At 42.4% G+C, this 22,025-nt stretch overlaps 1 protein-coding gene and 1 long non-coding RNA gene across 3 annotated transcripts in view; one reads left to right on the top strand and one right to left on the bottom strand.

Moving 5' to 3' along the window:
- The window catches only part of LOC123606795, a 74,280-nt gene that overhangs the window by 10,982 nt on the left and 41,273 nt on the right, over nucleotides 1–22,025 (top strand). The gene's annotated exons all lie outside the window — the stretch shown is intronic.
- LOC123606793 (hyaluronidase-4-like) lies at nucleotides 3,690–21,191 on the bottom strand. The gene is made up of 4 exons (XM_045495489.1): nucleotides 21,010–21,191; nucleotides 19,354–20,305; nucleotides 15,663–15,752; nucleotides 3,690–4,223 (listed from the first exon to the last, which is right to left on the bottom strand). Exons 2-4 carry the CDS (start codon nucleotides 20,272–20,274, stop codon nucleotides 3,777–3,779), a joined length of 1,458 nt encoding a protein of 485 aa, XP_045351445.1. The 5' UTR covers nucleotides 20,275–20,305; nucleotides 21,010–21,191; the 3' UTR covers nucleotides 3,690–3,776.

Below are 22,025 nucleotides of genomic sequence, written 5' to 3'. Positions count from 1 at the left end.
TCAGGTAACAACAGATGTTGGCAAGGATGCAGAAAAGGGAGAACCCTCTTCTCAGCGTTTGTGGGAATGCAAACGCTGATACTCTGTGCAGATACTCTGGAAAACAGTATGGAGGTGATCAAAAAATTAAAAATAGAACTACCTTACGACCCAGCAATTGCATTACCAGGAATTTATCCCAAGGATACAAAAGTGCTGATTGAAGGGGAACAGACACCCCAATGTTTATAGCGGTACTATCAACAATAGCCAAATTATGGAAAGGGCCCAATGTCCATCGACTGATGAATGGATAAAGAAGATAAGGTATACACACACACACACACACACACACACACACACACACACAATGGAATACCGATGAATGGATAAAGAAGATAAGATATAGATAGATAGATAGATAGATACACACACACAACACACACACACACACACACACACACACACATATACACACACACAATGGAATACCACTCGGTGATAAAAAAAGAATGAAATGCTGTCATTTGCAACAATGTGGATAAAAATAGAGGGTATTATGCTAAGTGAAATAAGTCAGTCAGAGACATTTGATTTCACTCATATTTGGAATTTGAGAAACTCAACAGATGAGCATAGAAGAAGGGAAGGAAAAATAAGATAAAAACAGAGAGGGAAGCAAACCAAAAGAAACTCCTTTTAAATTATTTTTTTTAATTTAAATCCAAGTTAGGTAACGTATAGTGTAATCATGATTTCAAGAATAGAATCTAGTGATTTACCACTTACATATAACACCCAGTGCTCATCCCAACAAGTGCCCTCCTTAATGCCCCTCACCCATTTAGCCCATCCCCCCTACCCAACACCCTGGCAGTGACCCTCAGTTTGTTCTCTGTATTTAAGCATAAGAAACTCTTTCTTAAATATGGAGAACAAACTGAAGGCTGCTGGAGGGGAAGTGGGGGGGGGGATGGGTTAAATGGGTGATGGGCATTTACTAGGGCACTTTTCAGGAAGAGCACGGGGTGTCTTATGTAATAGATGAATCATTGGGTTCTACTCCTGAAGCCAAGACAACACTGTATGTCAACTAACTTGAATTTAAATTTTAAAAAAAGAAGAAGAAAAATAGAGGTGTGCCTATTTGTCTTTGGATCACACATAATTGATGACTTCCCATTTTTATGAGACAGTTGACAAAGTGTTATAGTCTGGAAAACCCAAATTATGCAAGCCAAAATAAATTACAACAAAATTAAATGTTTTTCCTAATCTGTTTTAACTTGTGCAGATTTTTTTTTTTTTTTTTACAAAATAAAGTTTTGAAGAATCGGCTATTAGAAATGTGGTAGTTTCTTGAGTTTTAGTTTCTTTTGCTATTAAATTTAAGTGGCATAAAGTGTAATGTTTTTATTAAGAATAAAATGATTATCTGTGGGTTATAGGATATAGGATTGGGATGTTTCCTATTTTCTTCCAGGTATTTTCTATATGTTTTCCCTTTTTATCTCATCTACCTTAATTCTTCTTCTTACGCCCTATTATTTTGGAGGCACTGCAAATTTAAACAATAGAGACCAGTGATGTGTGTCCTATGCTTGAAGCAGTCACTGGTTAGTGGGTAAAATTGGCCATACCTCTCATTCTCTCCGTATCTTATTTTCTTCATTTTCAAATGGTGATATTTATTAATGTATGCCTTTTCCTTCTTTAATGGAATTCATTGCCTATCAAAACCCTGCTATCGTAAAGATGAAAAACTTATCACTAAAGGATAAGAGCCATTCCTTTTCCTTATCAGGGCTTAGTGCCAACTTGAATAGTTGTAAAAAACATTTCTTGTTCAGGCACAAGAATTCAATTACTGTAATGTCAGCCTTGGTGCAGCAGGATACCAACAAAATAGAGGAATTTAGCAAATAGCCCTAAATGTAACTTACTCTATTTCACTGCCTCTTTAACTTTTACTTCTCCTGAAAATGAATGAATAAATGCACAAACAAGTGAAGTCTGAATCTGAGTGTGATCTATCCATCCACACTCTTTATGTACACCAAGATGAAGTGCATGTGAAAGTGCAATATTTGGAAAGCGTCAGACAGAAAAATATTTTCTCTAAGCTAAGGGAAATAGTACTTGGGATACTATAATCCGTTTTGTTTATGAAAGAAATTGGTCTGGATTGTAACGAGGTCAGCCCAAGTAACCACGTAAATTTTTCTTTTTTCAAAAAAAAAATTTTTTTTGAACATTTATTTGTTTTGAGAGAGAGAGAGTGAGCACAAGCAGGGGAGGGGCAGAGAGAGAGGGAGAGAGAGAATCTGCACTGTGAGCATAGAGCCCGAGGTGGGGCTTGATCTCAAGAACTGTGAGATCATGACCTGAGCCTAAACCAAGAGCTGGACACTTAGCCAACTGAACCACCCAGACACCCTGACCACATGAATTTTTCAAATGACTTACCATGCATTGAGAACTGAAGGGAAATGAATTGCTTAGATACAGTATACTTTACTAAACCAACAAATAGCAAATCAAAGAATTTCCTATATGAATTCCATTTTATGGGAATCTAACAGGGCTTACCTTCTGATAAGGATGATTGCCAAATCAATTACTAAGAGCCCTAGTGATATTTCTCATAAAATTGAACCCTACAGCATTCAGTATAGATTCCCTTTTGCCCTATGACTTAGTATCCTGGGTTCACTTGAATTTTTTAGAAATTCCCAATCCATGGAACACAAAAGCTAGAACATAATGGTTGCTTCTTTAGCTCCCATGTTATTGTATGTTCCATATCCCATATGACCTTACTACAAATTTTCCAATTTGTTATACATTATTGGAGTTCTCAATAACATTGTAGCAATATCGATCTAATCCTAATAGATACTCTTATTTCTATCCAATTTAAGTGTGTATTTATTTTTTTTTAATGTAGATATTATATCTTATTTGACTGGCTTTCCTCCAGACGTTTCTCATTAGTTATTAATTAAAAAAAAAAAAAAAAGGAAGTACCTTCGCTCAGACTCTTAGTTCAAATAAAGTTAACGACCTGTCTCTCTATTCCATTTGCTTTTCTTCCTGCATCAGTCACACTGGCCTTCCTGATGTCCTGAAACACTCCAGATCTGCTCCCATTTACAGGTGTTGTTGTTGTTGTTGTTGTTGTTGTTGTTGTTGTTTTAATGTTTATTTATTTTTGAGAGAAGAGAGAGCACTCGAGCAGGGAAGGGGCAGGGAGAGAGAGAAAGACAAAGGATCCCAAGCAGGCTCTGTGTTGACAGCAGAGAGCCCAACAGGGTGTGAGATCTTGACCTGAACCAAAGTCAGACACTTAACCGCTTAACCGACTGAGCAACCAAAGTGCCCTGAAAGGTTTTTGTCTTTACTCTTTCTTATTCCGCATTCCAAGGTTGCCCTTCTCAGATGTATTTGCCAACTCCTTCTTCTGCCTTCAGGCCATCTCATCAAGGGGCTTATTGCCCCTGACACCCCCTAATCCATTCACCCTGCTTTACTCTTTTCCATAGCACTTATCACCATTTGATATATAAGTATTTATTTATTGTTCAATTTCTTACAAGAATCTAAGCTCCCCAAGGTCAGGGACTTTTGTGTGTTCACTTCCTTATCACAAGTGCCCAGCATGAACTAAGCACCCAATAAACAATCACTCGATCCAGGAATGGAAACAATGATCACTTAAAAAATAATTTTTTTTTACTTTAAAGCCAATAAATATTTAGCAGTAGATTAAAGGGGAAAAAAGCAGCATTTTCTACTCTTCAGTATTGCAAGGAAAAATTGGCATTGCAATAGGGGGTAACAAAATTCAACAGAATGATAAATAAGGTCATGCTGAGAAACAGTGAAAATTTAAAGTTAGTCATAGGAACCTTATTCTTCTCTCTCAAGAGATCTGAAGAGTGTTGCCGGCAGGATTCCCCATGCCAGCCGTAATAACAGTGACACACAAACCCGTTCTTCATGACCTTTACTGTCTTCAGTTTATCGGCTGGAGAAACGACGAATCTGAAACTCTTATTTAGGACGTATTTCTTAGCGCTGCTTTCAGGCATATGCAGATAGGCGGAGGACTCGGGTGCTTTTCGGACACACCTTCCATTATTGTTACATAGGCTTTGACTGCAGAATTTGGCTGCAGATGTCACATTAACTGCATAATGGCCCAATGGCCCTTGGATAGACTTTTGCACGGTTAAGCAGGCCTTCTGGAATAAAACAGAGATGCATTTAGATCACTCTTGAAATGTGGTTCTTTTATACAGGTGGTATTAATACCTGGAGTTTTGTATTTGGTAAGGCTGAGGAGGAAGACCATCAGCATTAATATGGTATGGTTATTTTAAATTTAACTTTAATTGTGAAATATCTTCAACACTGATACTTAATATGCAGAAACATTGTAGGTCAGACTTTGCTAAGACTGCGTATAGCTATACCCTCTCTGGAAGCATTCACCCCATCTCCTTGCTTTAAATAGAACTCCAGATGTGTATCTCCCAGGCTTTATCCCTGAACCAATTGCATAGCCACCTACTGATGTGACGTCTCCACCTGCATGTCTCACAAGCATCTCAAACTTAACACATTCCAATCTGATCTCCTGATCCTCTTCCCAGACTGCAACTCTGGCGGCCTTCCCCATCTGAGCATATGCCAGCCTCCGCTTTCCAATGCCTGAGGAGCAGAGCCCTGGGGGTGCAAGTTGCGCGCAAGGCGGGAGGGTGTCTCTAACCAAACACCAGCGACCCCTTATGCAAGAAAGAGCCAGTACCTATGTGGCAGTTGTTTGGGAAGAACTTCAAAAGACAAAAATCATCATAAATGCCCCGAATCAATAAAAATTACATTGCCCACTTTGTCTCCTTTCTGATCCAGTCTCCCACACCCATCTTTAAAGCAAATGAACAAAGAACTTGCCCCATACTTCTCTTCCCCATACCTAAGACCTAAGCTTGCGGTGTGGGGAGGAGGTGCAGGAAATGTTTACCCACATAATAGTAGCAAACATGCACTTGGCACGTACCGTGTGAGACATATACTATTATTTCCCCCATTTTACAGATAAAGAAATTGTAAAGTCGACGACTTGCTCAAGGTCACATGGCTAGTAAGTGACAAAACATGAGCCCTGGACCCCAAACGACCCAACTTCACGTCTTGAAAGGAACAATCCAAATAACAGCCCTACCTTAGTTTAAAGCTAGGTTCTCTTTTCTGTTTATTATGGATCTTTGATAAGAAATACAATTGCTGAGAAGTCTGTTTTGCTTGCTGTTTGCTATGAGCATTGTGAGACCTTTCCTGAATGTAACCCGCTGTGTAGTAGAATGGGTTGTAAACCTTCCTAAATGTAATGGAATGAGTAGTTGTACTTAAACTAACTGGCGTCTCTCGCTTCTGTAATCTTGCTTGTTTAACACATTCCTCACCTATCCCCTTCCCCTTTTTTTCTCTCTCCCACCACAAGTAACAGACAAAGGACGCCCAGTCAGAAAACCACAAATGTCCTTACTTTAGAATTTACCTATCAGGACCCTCACTCACCTATGCTGTTTGTCCCTGTCTATAAAAACCCTATACCAACTCTGATCGGGGCCTCTGTGTGTCACCGGCAACGAGTGCGCAGAGGTCCAGGTTCGAACCTGCAATAAACGACCCTTGCCGCTTGGCTTTGACTCACGACTCTGGTGGTCTTTTGTGGGAGGTTTTAGAACATCGGGCATTACATTTGGAGGTCCCACCGAGATCTCCCCCGAGCTCACCAGACTTCTGATCAATGGGTCGTATCTGATTCCGATCGGTAAGTAAGCCGGCTCTAACGTTCTTCCTTTTCTCTCTAATCTGTGCTTCTTCTCTGGAGAACCGGTTCTGTCTGGAAGCTGGTGTGACCCTGGCGGACGCGCTATAGGGCACCCAGCCGGGGTCAGTTGGAGACGTCCACTGACATCTGGGGCTCTTTGGCCCATCTGGGGACCAGGTTGGTCCATCTGGGGCTGTTTGGCCCATCTGGGGCTGTTTGGCCCATCTGGGGACCAGGTTGGTCCATCTGGGGCTATTTGGCCCATCTGGGGACCAGGTCGGTCCATCTGGGGCTCCTTGGCCCATCTGGATTCTTTTCTGGGGGCTGTTTACGCCCAACGCGCCTGCGAACTAAATACTTTCATTTTCTTTGTGAACCTCCAGAGTGCTAAAAATATCTCTAGGCGTCTAAAAAAAAAAGAAGAAAAACCATCTAGGCATGCCAATTATTACCGGTATTTTGATGTGATGTATGTCTGTGTGTCTGTCTGTTGAATGGAATGATTGTTGGGAGTCAGGGGCACGCGCCTGACTTACCCTATGTGTAGTCCCACAGCATAAGCTACGGGATTCGAGTGGGCTCTAACCCGATTTCCGCGGTGATCCTCATACGGCTTAAGGCGGTCAAAATCTCTTTGATCCGAGCAGGGGGTTTATACCTGCCCGCCCATGCTAAGAGGCACCTAAGTTCCCGCGAGGGACGCGGACGGGCGAGTACGCGAGTGCTTCTTATGTGTAGTCCCACAGCATAAGCTACGGGATTCGAGTGGGCTCTAACCCGATTTCCGCGGTGATCCTCATACGGCTTAAGGCGGTCAAAATCTTTTTGATCCGAGCAGGGGGTTTATACCTGCCCGCCCATGCTAAGAGGCACCTAAGTTCCCGCGAGGGACACGGACGGGCGAGTACGCGAGTGCTTCTTTGTCAGTCTAAAGAGTGCTTCTTTGTCAGTCTAAATGTATTGTCACCCCGGGGCCCTTGTAAATACCGCCGTAACCCTCTCTGTCGGGCTAGCCAAGAAAGTTGGAACCGCTGCGAAAGATTTTTGTTAGTTCTTGTTTTTCTTTCATAGGTCGGATGTTTTATTGGAATTAAGTGTTTTCTCGGCTGATCAGAATTAATTATTCCATCCTTTGTTTCTCTCTCCTCCTTTCTCAGCTCCCTGCGGCTTTCCTTCCTGCCCCCTGGCCAGCGGTGCCCCCCCCCCTTTCTCCTCTCCTCTTCCTCAGAATTATAATATGGGCCAAACGCAGAGCACCCCTCTCTCCCTCGTCCTCGCCAATTTCAGGGACGTAAAAGCTAGAGGACACAGCTTAAGCCTAGACATTCACAAAAGGAAGTTAATTACCTATTGCCGCTCTGAATGGCCCACCTTTGGGGTTAATTGGCCTACAGAGGGAACCTTCTGCCTCCCTGTGGTCCTTAAAGTAAAATCAAAAATTTTCCTACCAGGGAAAGAAGGTCACTCGGATCAGATTCCCTATATTCTGGTGTGGCAAGATTTAGTAGAAAACCCTCCTCCTTGGATGGCCTCTTCCTTAATAGCAGAGTCATGCCAAATCCTAGCGGCTAAACCTATCAGCCCTCCCAAGTCGCCAACTCCAGCTGCACCCCCTGTTCTCCCCGACAGCCAAGATTTGCCTTTTCTCGACCCTCCCCCTTACCAGGTTCCTCCTCGCATTCCGCAAGCTGCCCCTATCCCTGCTGCGCCGGCAGAGCCTCCCGTAGCCCAGCCCATAGGAGAACTGGAGAATAGGGAGGCTCAACCCGCGCCCATGCCTAATGGGGGCGAAGTCCAAGGGCCGGCCGGACATACCCGTAGGCGGGCCCCACGTGAGCCAGGACTTCGCCTTCCTGACTCCACCGTAGCTTTACCCTTACGGGAAATAGGGCCTCCCGATGATACGGGGAATCCCCGACTCCAATATTGGCCCTTCTCTACTAGTGACCTATATAACTGGAAAACCCAGAATGCCCGATTTTCTGACAACCCTAAAGATTTAATAAGTCTCTTAGACAGCGTTATGTTTACTCACCAACCCACCTGGGATGATTGTCAGCAGCTCCTCCGAATCCTGTTCACTACCGAGGAGCGAGAAAGAATTCAATTGGAAGCAAGAAAGCTGGTTCCTGGGGATGACGGCCAACCCACTGCTAACCTTGATCTCATTAACGCAGCTTTTCCCTTGACCCGACCCCCACAGGATGGCTGGGACTACAACACGGCAGAAGGTAGGGGACGGCTGCGCATTTATCGCCAGACTCTAATGGCGGGTCTCCGGGCTGCTGCACGCAAGCCCACTAATTTGGCAAAAGTGTATTCAATAATACAAGGTAAGACAGAGAGCCCTGCCGCTTATTTAGAAAGATTAATGGAAACCTTCAGACAGTATACCCCCATGAACCCCGAGGCCCCCGAAAATCAAGCTGCTGTTGTAATGGCCTTTGTAAATCAAGCAGCCACTGATATTAAAAAGAAACTCCAGAAGCTAGAGGACCTGGAGGGAAAACAGATTCAGGACTTACTCCGCATTGCCCAGCGTGTCTATAATAATAGAGAGACTCCAGAGGACAGGCAACTTAAAGCCACCGAGAAAATGACCAAAGTCCTGGCTACTGTTGTCCAAAAGCCCCTGGATAAACACCAGCCCCTAGATAAGGACCAATGCGCCTATTGCAAAGAAAAAGGCCACTGGGCTCGAGAATGCCCTAAAAAGAAAAAGCCACATCATGGACAAAAACCGTGGCCGCCAAAAACCACACCCGCCCTCTTCACTCAAGATGCAGAATAGGGGGGACGGGGTTCGGATCCCCTCCCCGAACCTAGGGTAACGCTACAAGTGGAGGGGAACCCAGTTCAATTCTTAGTCGACACAGGGGCACAACATTCGGTCTTGATCAGACCCCATGGAAAAATCTCTGAAAAATCTTCCTGGGTCCAAGGGGCTACTGGAATAAGAAAATATCCCTGGACCACCCAGAGAACTGTGGACCTAGGAAATGGAAAGGTCACCCATTCCTTCCTAGTCATCCCTGACAGCCCGTGCCCCTTATTAGGAAGAGACTTACTCACTAAAATGGGGGCCCAGATTCATTTTACGCCAGGGGGCCCCCAAGTGACTGGTCCGCACAACCAACCCATTACCATACTTACTCTAAGATTAGAAGATGAATATCGACTCCATCAAGGGCCACCCTCACAAAGTCAAAACATAGAGCCCTGGCTCCAGCAGTTTCCAGAAGCATGGGCTGAAACCGGGGGTATGGGGTTGGCTAAACATCGCCCAGCTCTATTCATAGAGCTGAAGCCGGGGGCAGATCCAGTCCGGGTCCGACAATACCCGATGTCAATGGAGGCCAAAAAGGGCATCACACCACATATCCGTCGCCTCCTAGACTTAGGCATCTTGCGTCCCTGCCATTCAGCCTGGAACACCCCCCTGCTGCCCGTACGAAAATCTAACAGTGCAGACTACCGTCCGGTACAAGACCTGAGAGAAGTTAACCGCCGAGTCATGGACATACACCCAACAGTACCCAACCCCTATACCCTCCTAAGTGCCCTCAGTCCAGAAAAACAATGGTATACGGTCCTTGATTTAAAAGATGCTTTTTTCAGCCTGCCTCTGGCCCCCAAAAGCCAAGAGCTCTTCGCCTTCGAGTGGTCAGACCCTGAGAGAGGCATAAATGGGCAACTCACCTGGACCCGGCTCCCCCAAGGATTTAAAAACTCACCCACCTTGTTCGATGAGGCACTCCACGAGGATCTGGGTGAGTACCGGAATCAAAACCCTGAAGTGACTCTCTTGCAGTACGTTGACGATCTTTTAATCGCCGCTGAGACTGCCGAAGCTTGCTTGCAAGGCACCAAAAATCTCCTCCGGACACTTGGTGCCCTGGGGTACCGGGCTTCAGCAAAGAAAGCCCAAATTTGCAGATCCGAGGTAACCTACTTGGGGTATCTGTTAAGGGAAGGCCAACGATGGCTCACTGATGCACGGAAGGAAACCGTTCTCCGCATCCCCCGACCCACGACCCGAAGGCAGGTAAGAGAGTTCCTGGGATCGGCCGGGTTCTGCCGCTTGTGGATACCTCGGTTCGCCGAGATGGCCAAGCCTCTTTACTTGGTCACCCGAGAACAGGCGCCCTTTGAGTGGACAGAGGAAACTGAGCAGGCTTTCCAGCAAATTAAACTCGCCCTGTTGTCGGCACCAGCCTTAGGGCTCCCCGATGTCTCCAAACCCTTTCATCTCTTCGTAGATGAAAATAAAGGGGTAGCCAAAGCAGTGCTGACGCAACTCCTTGGCCCATGGCCCAGGCCCGTTGCCTATCTTTCAAAAAGACTGGACCCAGTAGCGGCTGGCTGGCCCCCTTGCCTCCGTATGATCGCTGCTACATCTCTAATGGTAAAGGATGCTGATAAGTTAACTATGGGACAAGAGTTACATATCACAACCCCTCATGCCATAGAAGGAGTCCTCAAACAACCTCCTGACCGATGGATTAGTAACGCCCGACTGGTTCACTACCAGGGACTATTATTAAATCCCCTCAGAATCATTTATGCTCCCACCCGAACACTAAACCCTGCCTCCCTGTTACCAGACCCGGACTTAGATACCCCTCTCCATGACTGCACTGAGATATTGGCACAGGTTCATGGAGCTCGGGAAGATTTACAGGATCATCCGCTGCCGGACGCTGAAGTTACCTGGTTCACTGACGGCAGCAGCTTTATACATCAGGGTCAAAGGTACGCGGGGGCGGCAGTCACAACTGAAACTGAGACTGTTTGGGCAGAGCCTTTGCCAGCTGGCACCTCTGCCCAACGGGCTGAACTTGTGGCCTTAACTAAGGCACTGACTTTGGGAAAAGACAAGAGACTAAATGTGTACACCGATAGCAGATATGCTTTTGCTACGGCCCACATACATGGAGCAATATACAGAGAGAGGGGACTGTTAACTGCAGAGGGGAAAACCATCAAAAACAAAGAAGAAATATTGGCTCTTCTAAAGGCACTCTGGCTGCCTAAACGACTAGCCATCATACATTGCCCAGGCCACCAAAAACCGATCACACTGGTGGCCAGAGGAAATAATCTGGCTGACCAGGTGGCCCGACAGGTGGCCTTACAGGTGGACTGTGCTTTAATGACCACCCTACCAGACCCCGGTCCAGCTAGTTTACCAGAAAGTCCCACCTACACTAAAAAAGACCTAGACTGGATCCAAAAATTGCCTATGACTCAGTGCCTTAACGGGTGGTGGAGAGCAGCGGACTGTAACATAATCCTCCCAGAGGAAATGGGAAATAAAGTCTTATCCAAAATGCACCGAGCCACTCATATGGGCACGAGAAAAATGCAAGACTTAATAAGACATGCTAGGATCACCATCAAAGACTCTAGGACAAAAATCGAACAGATAGTTACTAGCTGTAAAGCTTGTCAACTAACCAACGCCACCAACCACGGGAAAAACCCTGGCTCCAGAACTCGTGGAACCAGGCCGGGAGCCTATTGGGAAGTAGACTTCACCGAGGTAAAGCCTGGAAAATATGGATACAAATATTTGCTAGTGTTTATAGATACCTTTTCAGGATGGACAGAGGCCTTCCCCACCAAGCATGAGACTGCGCAGGTAGTAGCAAAGAAGATGTTGGAAGACATCATGCCCAGGTATGGATTCCCTACCCTAATAGGATCAGACAACGGACCAGCATTCATTTCAAAGGTAATACAAGGGATAGCGCAGTTTATTGGGGCCGATTGGAAACTACATTGTGCATATAGACCCCAAAGTTCAGGACAGGTAGAAAGAATGAATAGAACCCTAAAAGAGACCCTAACCAAATTGACCATGGAGACTGGCGCTAACTGGGTAGTCTTACTCCCCTACGCTCTGTTCAGGGTGCGGAATTCCCCTTACAAACTTGGATTAACCCCCTTTGAAATCATGTATGGAGTGCCCCCCCCTATAATTCCCAACCTGCAGTCTAATGTGTTAACTGAATTTGATGATCATGAACTTCTTATTTCCCTGAGGGAACTCCAGCACACCCACCAGGAAGTTTGGCCCAGATTGAGAGCCATTTATGAGAACGGGCCCCCTCCCGAGCCGCATCACTACCGACCCGGAGATTGGGTATACGTGCGGAGACACCAGCAAGAGACCCTCCAACCACGGTGGAAGGGACCCTATATTGTGATCCTAACCACACCCACTGCTCTCAAAGTCGACGGAATTGCTACCTGGATCCATTACACCCACGCCCGACCAGCTGATACCTTTGCGGTTCAAAAAGACTTCGTACCGGAAGCCAACACCGCCTGGACGGTTGACCAGAGTAAGACTCATCCTTTAAAATTGACTCTGCGTCGAAAACCTGACCCCGAAAACCGGCTAAGACCAAAGGCCTGGGTGTCCCATACCAGGACTGTTGCAGCAACTCCGGACCTACAATGATCGGAGGAACCCTCATTAGCGTACTCCTGCTCACCTCCTACGGACTGATAAGCATTGCAAGTAACCCCCATACACCCTATACTTTAACCTGGGAAATTACTAACCTAGAAACCCATGAAATATATAATGTCACCACTAAAACAGATGTCCCCCTGAATACCTGGTGGCCAGATTTATATTTTAATCTAGAAAAAGTCAGTCCGTTAGAAGATATGGGAGGGGGTGAGTGGAAAAAGAAACAGCGAAGGGTGTCAATCAGTAGAAATGGATTTTATGCATGTCCGGGATTTAGGGAACCAGGAAAGATGAAACACACCTGTGGGGGGATAGAATCTCTCTATTGCGCCGCATGGAATTGTGTCACAACTAATGATGGGGAATGGAAGTGGAAAGTAACCTCCCAATTCATTGAAATGTCCTATGTCCGACCATGTACTCGCACCAGGTATAATGAAAATTGTAATCTCATCCGTGTGCAGTTCACAGAAGAGGGAAAAAAGGACCCTCGATGGGTTCACGGGCTGACTTGGGGACTCTATTTATATCAGTATCCTCTCTATGGAACCCTCATTCAGATAAAATTAAAGGCACAGCCCAAAGTCCCACCAGTACTAGTGGGACCAAGCCCCATGGGAAAGGGCCCTAACAAGCCATCTCCAAAACCCACTACTAGGGCCCCGAAAATTCAAATCCCATTCAAAGATGACCCCTTATGGGTAATAATGAATACCACTTATCAGGCCTTAAACCGTACTAAACCCAATGAAACAGAAGCTTGTTGGCTGTGTTATTCCACAAAACCTCCATTTTACGAGTCGGTAGCAATAATAGGAAATTACAGCACTGCAAACAACTCAGACGCTTGCGGTTGGGGACAGAAAAGACCTGGCCTCACACTACCAGTGCTTACGGGAAACGGGACATGTATAGGAGCAGTACCAACAAAATATAGCCACTTATGCATAAGTAACAAAAATATACTCAATATTTCAGGGAACTGGATTATTCCACCAAATAACGCATGGTGGCTTTGTTCTCATGCGGGATTAACCCCTTGCCTCTATAAAGATATGTTCAACCAGTCAGAATTCTGTATAATGGTAATTGTGTTCCCAAAAATCATATACCACACAGCCGAATATGTAGACCAGATGTGGATAGCACCTAAAAGAGTGACTAAACGAGAACTTATTACTGCAGGAACTCTAACTCTAGCCACCATATTTGGACTCGGGGCCATCGGAGCTGGGACAGGGATTTCGGCCTTAACTATACAGAACAAGGGATTTAGTATACTTAGAGAAGCGGTTGACAAAGATATAGAAAAAATAGAAACTGCCATCACTTCGCTTGAAAAGTCCCTAACCTCCCTCTCGGAAGTAGTTTTACAAAACAGGAGAGGATTAGACCTGCTGTTCCTACAGCAAGGCGGTCTCTGTGCAGCACTAGGAGAAGAATGTTGTTTCTATGCTGACCACACAGGAATAGTAAGAGATTCTATGGCCAAGGTCCGAGAAGGGCTAAATAAACGAAAAAAGGAAAGAGAACAAGAGGCTGGATGGTTTGAATCCTGGTTCAGTGCGTCCCCATGGTTAACTACCCTGCTCTCCGCCTTACTCGGGCCTCTGGCCATCCTACTTCTCGCTCTCACATTCGGCCCCTGTATCATAAACAGAATTATTAATTTTGTCCAAGACAGGTTCAATGCTGTACAATTAATGGTCTTACGAACTCAGTACCAACCGCTCGAGACATTACAAATAGAAAACTGAAGATCCAAGATTGGCTCTTTAGGCACAAGAAAAAGGGGGGAATGAAAGGAACAATCCAAATAACAGCCCTACCTTAGTTTAAAGCTAGGTTCTCTTTTCTGTTTATTATGGATCTTTGATAAGAAATACAATTGCTGAGAAGTCTGTTTTGCTTGCTGTTTGCTATGAGCATTGTGAGACCTTTCCTGAATGTAACCCGCTGTGTAGTAGAATGGGTTGTAAACCTTCCTAAATGTAATGGAATGAGTAGTTGTACTTAAACTAACTGGCGTCTCTCGCTTCTGTAATCTTGCTTGTTTAACACATTCCTCACCTATCCCCTTCCCCTTTTTTTCTCTCTCCCACCACAAGTAACAGACAAAGGACGCCCAGTCAGAAAACCACAAATGTCCTTACTTTAGAATTTACCTATCAGGACCCTCACTCACCTATGCTGTTTGTCCCTGTCTATAAAAACCCTATACCAACTCTGATCGGGGCCTCTGTGTGTCACCGGCAACGAGTGCGCAGAGGTCCAGGTTCGAACCTGCAATAAACGACCCTTGCCGCTTGGCTTTGACTCACGACTCTGGTGGTCTTTTGTGGGAGGTTTTAGAACATCGGGCATTACAGTCTCCTGCTCTTAACAGCCCCATCGTCCTAACTCATTCCATGCCAAATGATGTTTGGCTTTTATATGTTGGAGACTGGATGTTTTAATAACCGAAAATGAGACTATCTGTTAATACCTGGAAGTGAGGAAAAGCTGTGGTTCAGAATTTTCACTTAGGCAATGTGACAGGCGACCAATAGACCATGCGAAAAGTCGGTTGTGAAAAATCATAGTTATTTTGTGTATGCATTACTAACAAGAGCAGATTGTTAATATAATACATATATTTTTCCTCCCATGAGCGTTTCTATCATGGATAATCAGGCAATAAAATACCATTTTTAGAAAAATCTATCCTCTTTAGTATGGATGAAAAATACTTATTTTTTAAATTTATTATTTATATCTTTCTCACATATAGATTGTATCATTGCATCTACTGATCCCTGCAGAGTAGGCTTTATTTCAGTATCTTTTTTTTTTTTTAATGTTTATTTATTTTTGAGAGAGAGAGAGAGAGAGAGACAGAGTGTGAGCAGGGGAGGAGCAGACAGACAGGGAGACACAGAATCCAAAGCAGGCTCCAGGCTCTGAGCTGTCAGCACAGAGCCCCATGTGGGGCTCGAATCCACCAGCCATGAGATCATGACCTGAGCTGAAGTCGGACGCCCAACCGACTGAGCCACCCAGGTGCCTCTCTTTTATTTATTTTTTTTAGGATGGAGAAACTGAGACTCAGAGAGGTGAATTAACTTGCCTAAGATTATACTTCTAGAATGTAAAAATAGAATTCTCCTTTAGGGCTGTCTGATTCAAAAACGTGTGCTCTTTCCACACTACTACTTACCACGGTGGCTGCTACAGAGTAGGTGTTCAAACGATGTTCGTCCCCATACTCTTTGAACTTCATTAGAGTCATCTGAGCAAATAACCATTCGGCTCTAACGTGAAAAATTAAAACAAAAACAATATCTAGAAAATGTTCAAGATGCTGACGGAGAAATCACTGCTTACCTTTGAATCAGAGTATTCGTATCCTCCCCACAGTATTATTCCTGCCGCTCCCAATGCGGCACTCTCGCCAATTGTATGTACTAAATCCTCCTAAAAAAGAGAAGTATCACAAGTAGTTTCTGCCAAACTCGGTCATTGACATTTCAGTGATAAGACTTAACTCATCAATTGTAGTAAAAACACATCGATAATGTTATCCTTGTTTCTAAAACAAAGCACTGTAGAGAATTATTAGAAAAGGCAATTCTGCCTTGGTGACTTTCTTTTATTTGATAAATATTTATGATGTTCCAGACAATATACTAGACACTGAGAATGTAAAAATGGAACGGATTCTAGTTCCTGTCCTCAAGGAAGCACTTTAGTGTGATGGTTGAGACAGACATAAAGACAACTAATTATAATTTGCTGGAACTCTCAACTCTGATGTTATACTACCTCTAACCACTGAACAATAATAATTAAAAAAAAAAGAACAAAGTTTGCTGTGATAAAAAAAATCAAGTAAGTATAGTATAACAAATTAAGTTCTATATTGGCCTATTAGACATATTGATTAGAGGTACTGCTTAATGCTACATAGAAGAGTCTGGAAAAGCTTTCTTCAGGAGGTGAGATTTCAGATATGTCTTTTGAAATGAGTACAAATTTCATAAGATAGATTAGAGAGAGCAGAATTTGGTGTACAGTAGAAGAATAAGGGCAGAGGTTCACATGTAGAAAAGAAACATAGTCCGCCCAGAGAACTGCTGTAACTCCTGTGGTAAAGCACAGGGGACTGGGGAAGAAAGGAAGGCATCTGAATCTTTGTACATAAACAGGATCTAAATACAAAGTCTTTTAGGCTATTTTAAATTATTAGGACTTGACTACAAAAAAAGTTTTAGTGCTGGAAAGCCACCAATTTGCAACTTTGATAGATGCTTTTGGCTGTCACATAACACATGTATTGGAAGGGGAAGCCAAGAAGATAGCAAGGGGCATCCATTAGGAGATGATGGACACTGCTCAATGAGAAATGATGAGGGTCTCAAGAAAGGCCATGTCGGTCCTTGCAAAGCAGAGGGGCAGACTGAAGAGTGATTTGGATGGATACCTATTAGATAATGAAAAGAGAAAGGAGCTTGACTCTCAAGCTGGGTGACTAAGTAGATTATAATTCACCAAGACAAGAAACGGAGGAGGTTATGTTCATGTTCATAGACCAAGAGCAAAGGAACAGGGAATAAAGGAGGATGAAACAGAGAGATAATACATGAAGGAACCTGCATTCTTCCCTTCCCTCCGAGGTGTGGAGAGCCAGAGATCCAGTGCAAAGACACAGTATTCAAAAACAAGGTTAAGAAGATGACCACGCCACAGCAAAACTTCCCTGCATTACGGAAAACCTCCAGTAACACTAGTGCTTGTGGTCTGCAATTTATCTAGGTAATACCAATAGAAAGGAAATCATCCTTCTACTATAATGCACTATTATACTAATATCACATTCCTTAAATATAAATCAAGTAAGTCGCTCACTTAAATTGAGACACCTCTGAAAGAATATATCAAGCAAAGCTGACATTTTAAATTATTTCATTGAAAAGTTATGTTATGTAGACAATAGGTAAGAAAGACCCATCTCATTTTTTGATATGTGAAGGCAACAGGATAGGATTAAAATGCTTCAATATAGGGGGACCTGTGTGGCTCAGTCGGTTGAGTGTCCAACTCTTGATTTTGGCTCAGATCACAATCCCAGGGTGGTGGGATAGAGCCCTGCTTAAGATTCTCTCTCTCTCTCCCCATCTGCCCCCCTCTATAGCTTTTGATGAGTCGAGTATGTGGTCTATTGATTTCCAAAGTAGAGCTCAGAGATGATACGTAGACCATAATTTATGGCAGATGTCTAATAGTACAAAAATGGGACAGTTATGAAAAAGACTTTTATTAAAATGTGGTTCATCTCATTCTCTCATTTTCTATCAAGAGAAACTATCTCACTGGATGGACTATTATCAGTTTCTACTGTTATTATTATTAATAACATATCATGTCTGACACATTGTAGTCACTCAATAAATAATTTTGGAATGAATAAATGTAACCTAGTCTTTTCCCAAAAGGATTTGAGAAAGTGACATGATTCGAAAGATCTGTTACTTGAGGAATATCTTATCAAGAAGACTGCTAGGTATGACTGATGTCTTCAAATACCTGAAGAACTGACTTTTCAAAGAAGGATTTGATTTATTCTAGGTTACACCAGAAGGTAGAATTAGACTTAATGATGTGAATTATCCAGGGGCAGAGTAGACTCAACATACTCAAGAACTTTCTGGGAATTAACATCGTCCCAAAATGACAATTTTTCTTCTGGAATAGGGAGAGCCCATCAAAAAGTGTTGAAGCAGAGGCCAGATAAGAAAGAATCCATGTTTGGGTCAGAGGTGGATTAGATAACTCTGAAATCTTCCAACTTTTTGTCAAGACGCTAATACTCTTTTCCTCCTAAACATATTGAATAAACAACCCATTACTGAGTAATCCTCAACGATATAAATGTCAAGTCTAATCAATAGCGTTTGGGTCAATAGATTTTATTCTAAAATATTTGAGGAATAATTGATACTGCTTTTAAATGCCCTCGTCTCAAACATAAGTGGTCTAATAAGATGAGCTGTGTATTGTCTATCCAATGGCCCTGTGTCTGTGTTGGGCACTGGAATCACAGAAATGTGAGCCACAGGTATGGATGGAGATTTAAGGGTTTTCTTATCTAGTCATCTACCCAGTGATTGAATCCCTACAATAATGTCCTATCTAAATGACAATCTAGCTAAAGCTTGAACACTTCCAAGTGTCTGCAAACTCATTATCTTCCAAACAAGCTCATTCCCACCTCTTTGTTCTTCCTACTTTGTGTTATTTCTAAGGCAATGTCTGTTTGCATAAAGCACTTTTAAAGCCTTGATATCAGCCACTAGATCACATTGTAGACTCTTAAATATAAAATTAATAGAATCTATGTTATTTTCAGTGAACTTAATTAAAACATAAAAATGAAATATAACAAAAACTATAATTGATTAATACTTTACCCAAGCTTTATTCTATACCTTTTAGATTTGCAAAATTGGTGCTACTCTTTTATATTGAAAAGCTGATTCTGAAATTGCTCCAGGGTTAAAATTAATCTGTTACATCATTTAACTCAAGCTTGACAACTATTCTACAGGAAAACCCTGAAAATGCTAAGCTGATAAGAGTCATCATCCAAAAAACTAGGTAAACATCATGGGGCACCTGGGTAGCTCAGTTGGTTAAGTGTCAGACTTCAGCTCAGATCATGATCTCACAGTTAGTGAGCCTGAGCCCCACATCGGCTCTCTGCTATCAGCATAGAGCCTGCTTTGGATCCTCTCTCTGCCCCCTGCCTCCCTCTCCCTGCCCCCTGCCTCCCTCAAAAATAAATAAACATTTGAAAATACATACATACATACACACACACATAAAAACTAAGTAAACATCTAATTGTCAGTGATATTGTTTCAGAACTGGGTTGACATTTGAATATGTACCTTTAATAATAAAATAGTGTTCTATTATTAAGGGAAAATAATTACCCTAAAACATTTTTTTCACAGATTTTGCATACTCATTGTACCAAATTTCCATTTTTTAGGTGAGTGACTATACTTTTTCTTACCTGTGACAAAGCTTCAAGACTACGCAAATAAAATGGTCTGGAAAAAATAAAAACTGGCAAAATATAGTCATGTCTAGCCATCTCAGCGATCCTTATGGCTTCCCTAACTCGATAATGAACAAATTTCAAAGCATTTAAACTTGACTTCAATATTTTATCCAAATATATTGACGTATAAAGTGCTGTACTTTTTTCCCATAGCCACTGGAGTTGGTCATTGCGGGAAATTTCATCATTTGGGCATTTACCTGTGTAGATCTGTGGGTTTGTCCTATAATCATAATTGTAGCAGTCTGGGTAGAGATAAAAGCCCCATAAACACTTTGGTCTCATTTCTAAAGCCAATGTGAGAGTGGTGTTCATAAAACTCCTTCCAGCACTTTCGAATTCCTGTTGGGCAATTGTTTTCACTTTCATTTCTGACCAATCAGGATGGCGGTTTCTAGTGAAAGCTAAGGAGTGGTTTTTATATATTATTCTGTTGCCCCAATTTCTATCCCATTGGGGTTTCCAGCTTTCCCAGTCAATGACAACAAGACCTTCCGATCTCCACCAAGAGACAACTTTTGCAATGTCATCAGCTGTCTTCCTGAGGTGTTTAGAAAGACTCATATTCTGTGGTATCCCTCCATTAAAGGGTTTTCCATCTTGAGAGAAATAAGGATAATACCCTAATTCATTTGGATAAAATATGGCAATTGTTGACCCCCTCTGAGTCTCTACAGGATTTGCTATAATATTAAATAATGGGAGATTCAAATCCACATTGAAGAAATGTTGACACTGCATCGTTGGGGCAGCCCAGAACATGTTGAAAGGTTGGTTCTTGATCACTGGGGGCAGTACTGGTTTGAGGACTGAATGAGTGAACTTGATCAAGGGCAACAGCACTCCCGACCATGCCATCCACAGGTTACACATGACTTGTAGTTTTCACCATTACAGCAGTCTCCTTAAAAACAAGAAGAGGAAAAAAATCAGACACAATGGAGTCAAATGTCCCTTTAGTTTTACGCTACACAGGGAGTAGCAAATGAAGTAAACTCACAATGGTGTTCAAGCTGTTCTTTAAATGGTAGAACAATTTCTTTTTAAGACTTATAAGGTTTATTGCTCTCTAGGATTAATTTATAGGTTCATTTGAACCAAGGGAAGAAAAATGAGGCTTTTTTAAAAAAAAAAAAAAAACACTGAAAACATGAAAACAAAATCCAGTGAATAAAAACTAATGTAAAAGTTTTCACACATATTCTCAGCTATGCCAACTCTACATGCGAGATGTTCTGGCTTTAATTTCCTATTATTCTGACTACATTGATCTACACCATCCTGTACAGACATAACTTTGGTTGTAAGGAGAACTAGGAATGGATTGCCCTATCTCCTTATTGATTACTGGCAAAGTGACCAAGGACATGCCCTGTTGAAAATTAACAAATGTTGATATTTTAACAAATATTAACTAGAATAAAAGAAATAACAAATGATACCAGCAGTAAGCAATACCTTGCTTGCTATTGGAAATGCACTGGCCTCAAAGATGTGTTTGTCCGTTTGTTTATCCATTGGTTTTGCTTCATTTTGTCTATTTGTAAAAGATAGCAATCACCTTTGGAATTAGCATAGGCTAAAATAGAAAACATACATGGCATTTACCTGCTGTTGATTATGGATTCGGTGCTATCTTCTCTCAGGTATATAAAGAAGCCTAAAAACCTATTAGTTCTTTAACTTCATGGTTTTCTCTTGAAGAAATTGGGCTGTATTTTCACCAGTTAAATCTCAAACGAAACCTGGCTCTCTAAACCCCTTCTAAATAGTCAGTTGACCAAAAACTGCCAAAGAATCTTCCCAGAATACAAGGACTGCCTAATAAATGATGCATTCCAGCCAATGAGATTTCATTCTGCAAGCAGCAGAGTTGAAGTTATATATCCAAATTATTTTATCATGTATATATTTTTTATATAAAGGAATCACAAATTTTTCTCTGATGTAATTAAACTCAGTATCTTTTTGAGAGTCGTATGTTACTTCTTGTGTAGTTCTTGCTGTCTTTATTTAATATATTAAACGCAAGAAATGTTACCAACCAAAATGATGTGTTAACTCATAAAATCGCACCCTAAGATTGTAAAGACTTTGGCATTATCTTGGTCCCTAGTATGCATTTTATAATGAACTTCTACTACAGTAACAAAATTATGCATTATTAAACAGTGAATTTTTAAATATAATTAATTGTTTCTTCGTAATGCTTACTGAGATTTTATTCCATTTTCTAGCCATTTTTATCATTCAGAATATAAATCTGACCTAAATTTATTTATTTATTTATTTATTTGTTTGTTTGTTTGTTTATTTATTTATTTATTTATTTATTTATTTATTTATATATACATACATACATACATACACATGCATACACACACTTTGGCTTTTGTTCATTGAATTTGTAGGAGCGCTGACAACACAGACTCCATCTTTGGCCCGCCATCTTATTCATGCCTATGCAATGACCTCCCTTGGGGCTACGTGTTCCAGGCCCCATGGATGCTAATGTAAGCCCTGACTGGAATGTGGGAAGACTTGCTCTGATCTCCCCTTAAATGGTGCACAGAAGGCTCCTCGTTAGAGAATCAGTAGAAAGCCTATCATGCACAGGTGGTGCC

This window comes from Leopardus geoffroyi, chromosome A2, assembly GCF_018350155.1.
Source record: "Leopardus geoffroyi isolate Oge1 chromosome A2, O.geoffroyi_Oge1_pat1.0, whole genome shotgun sequence".
Taxonomy (NCBI): domain Eukaryota; kingdom Metazoa; phylum Chordata; class Mammalia; order Carnivora; family Felidae; genus Leopardus; species Leopardus geoffroyi.
This window is presented reverse-complemented; position numbering and strand designations above follow the sequence as displayed.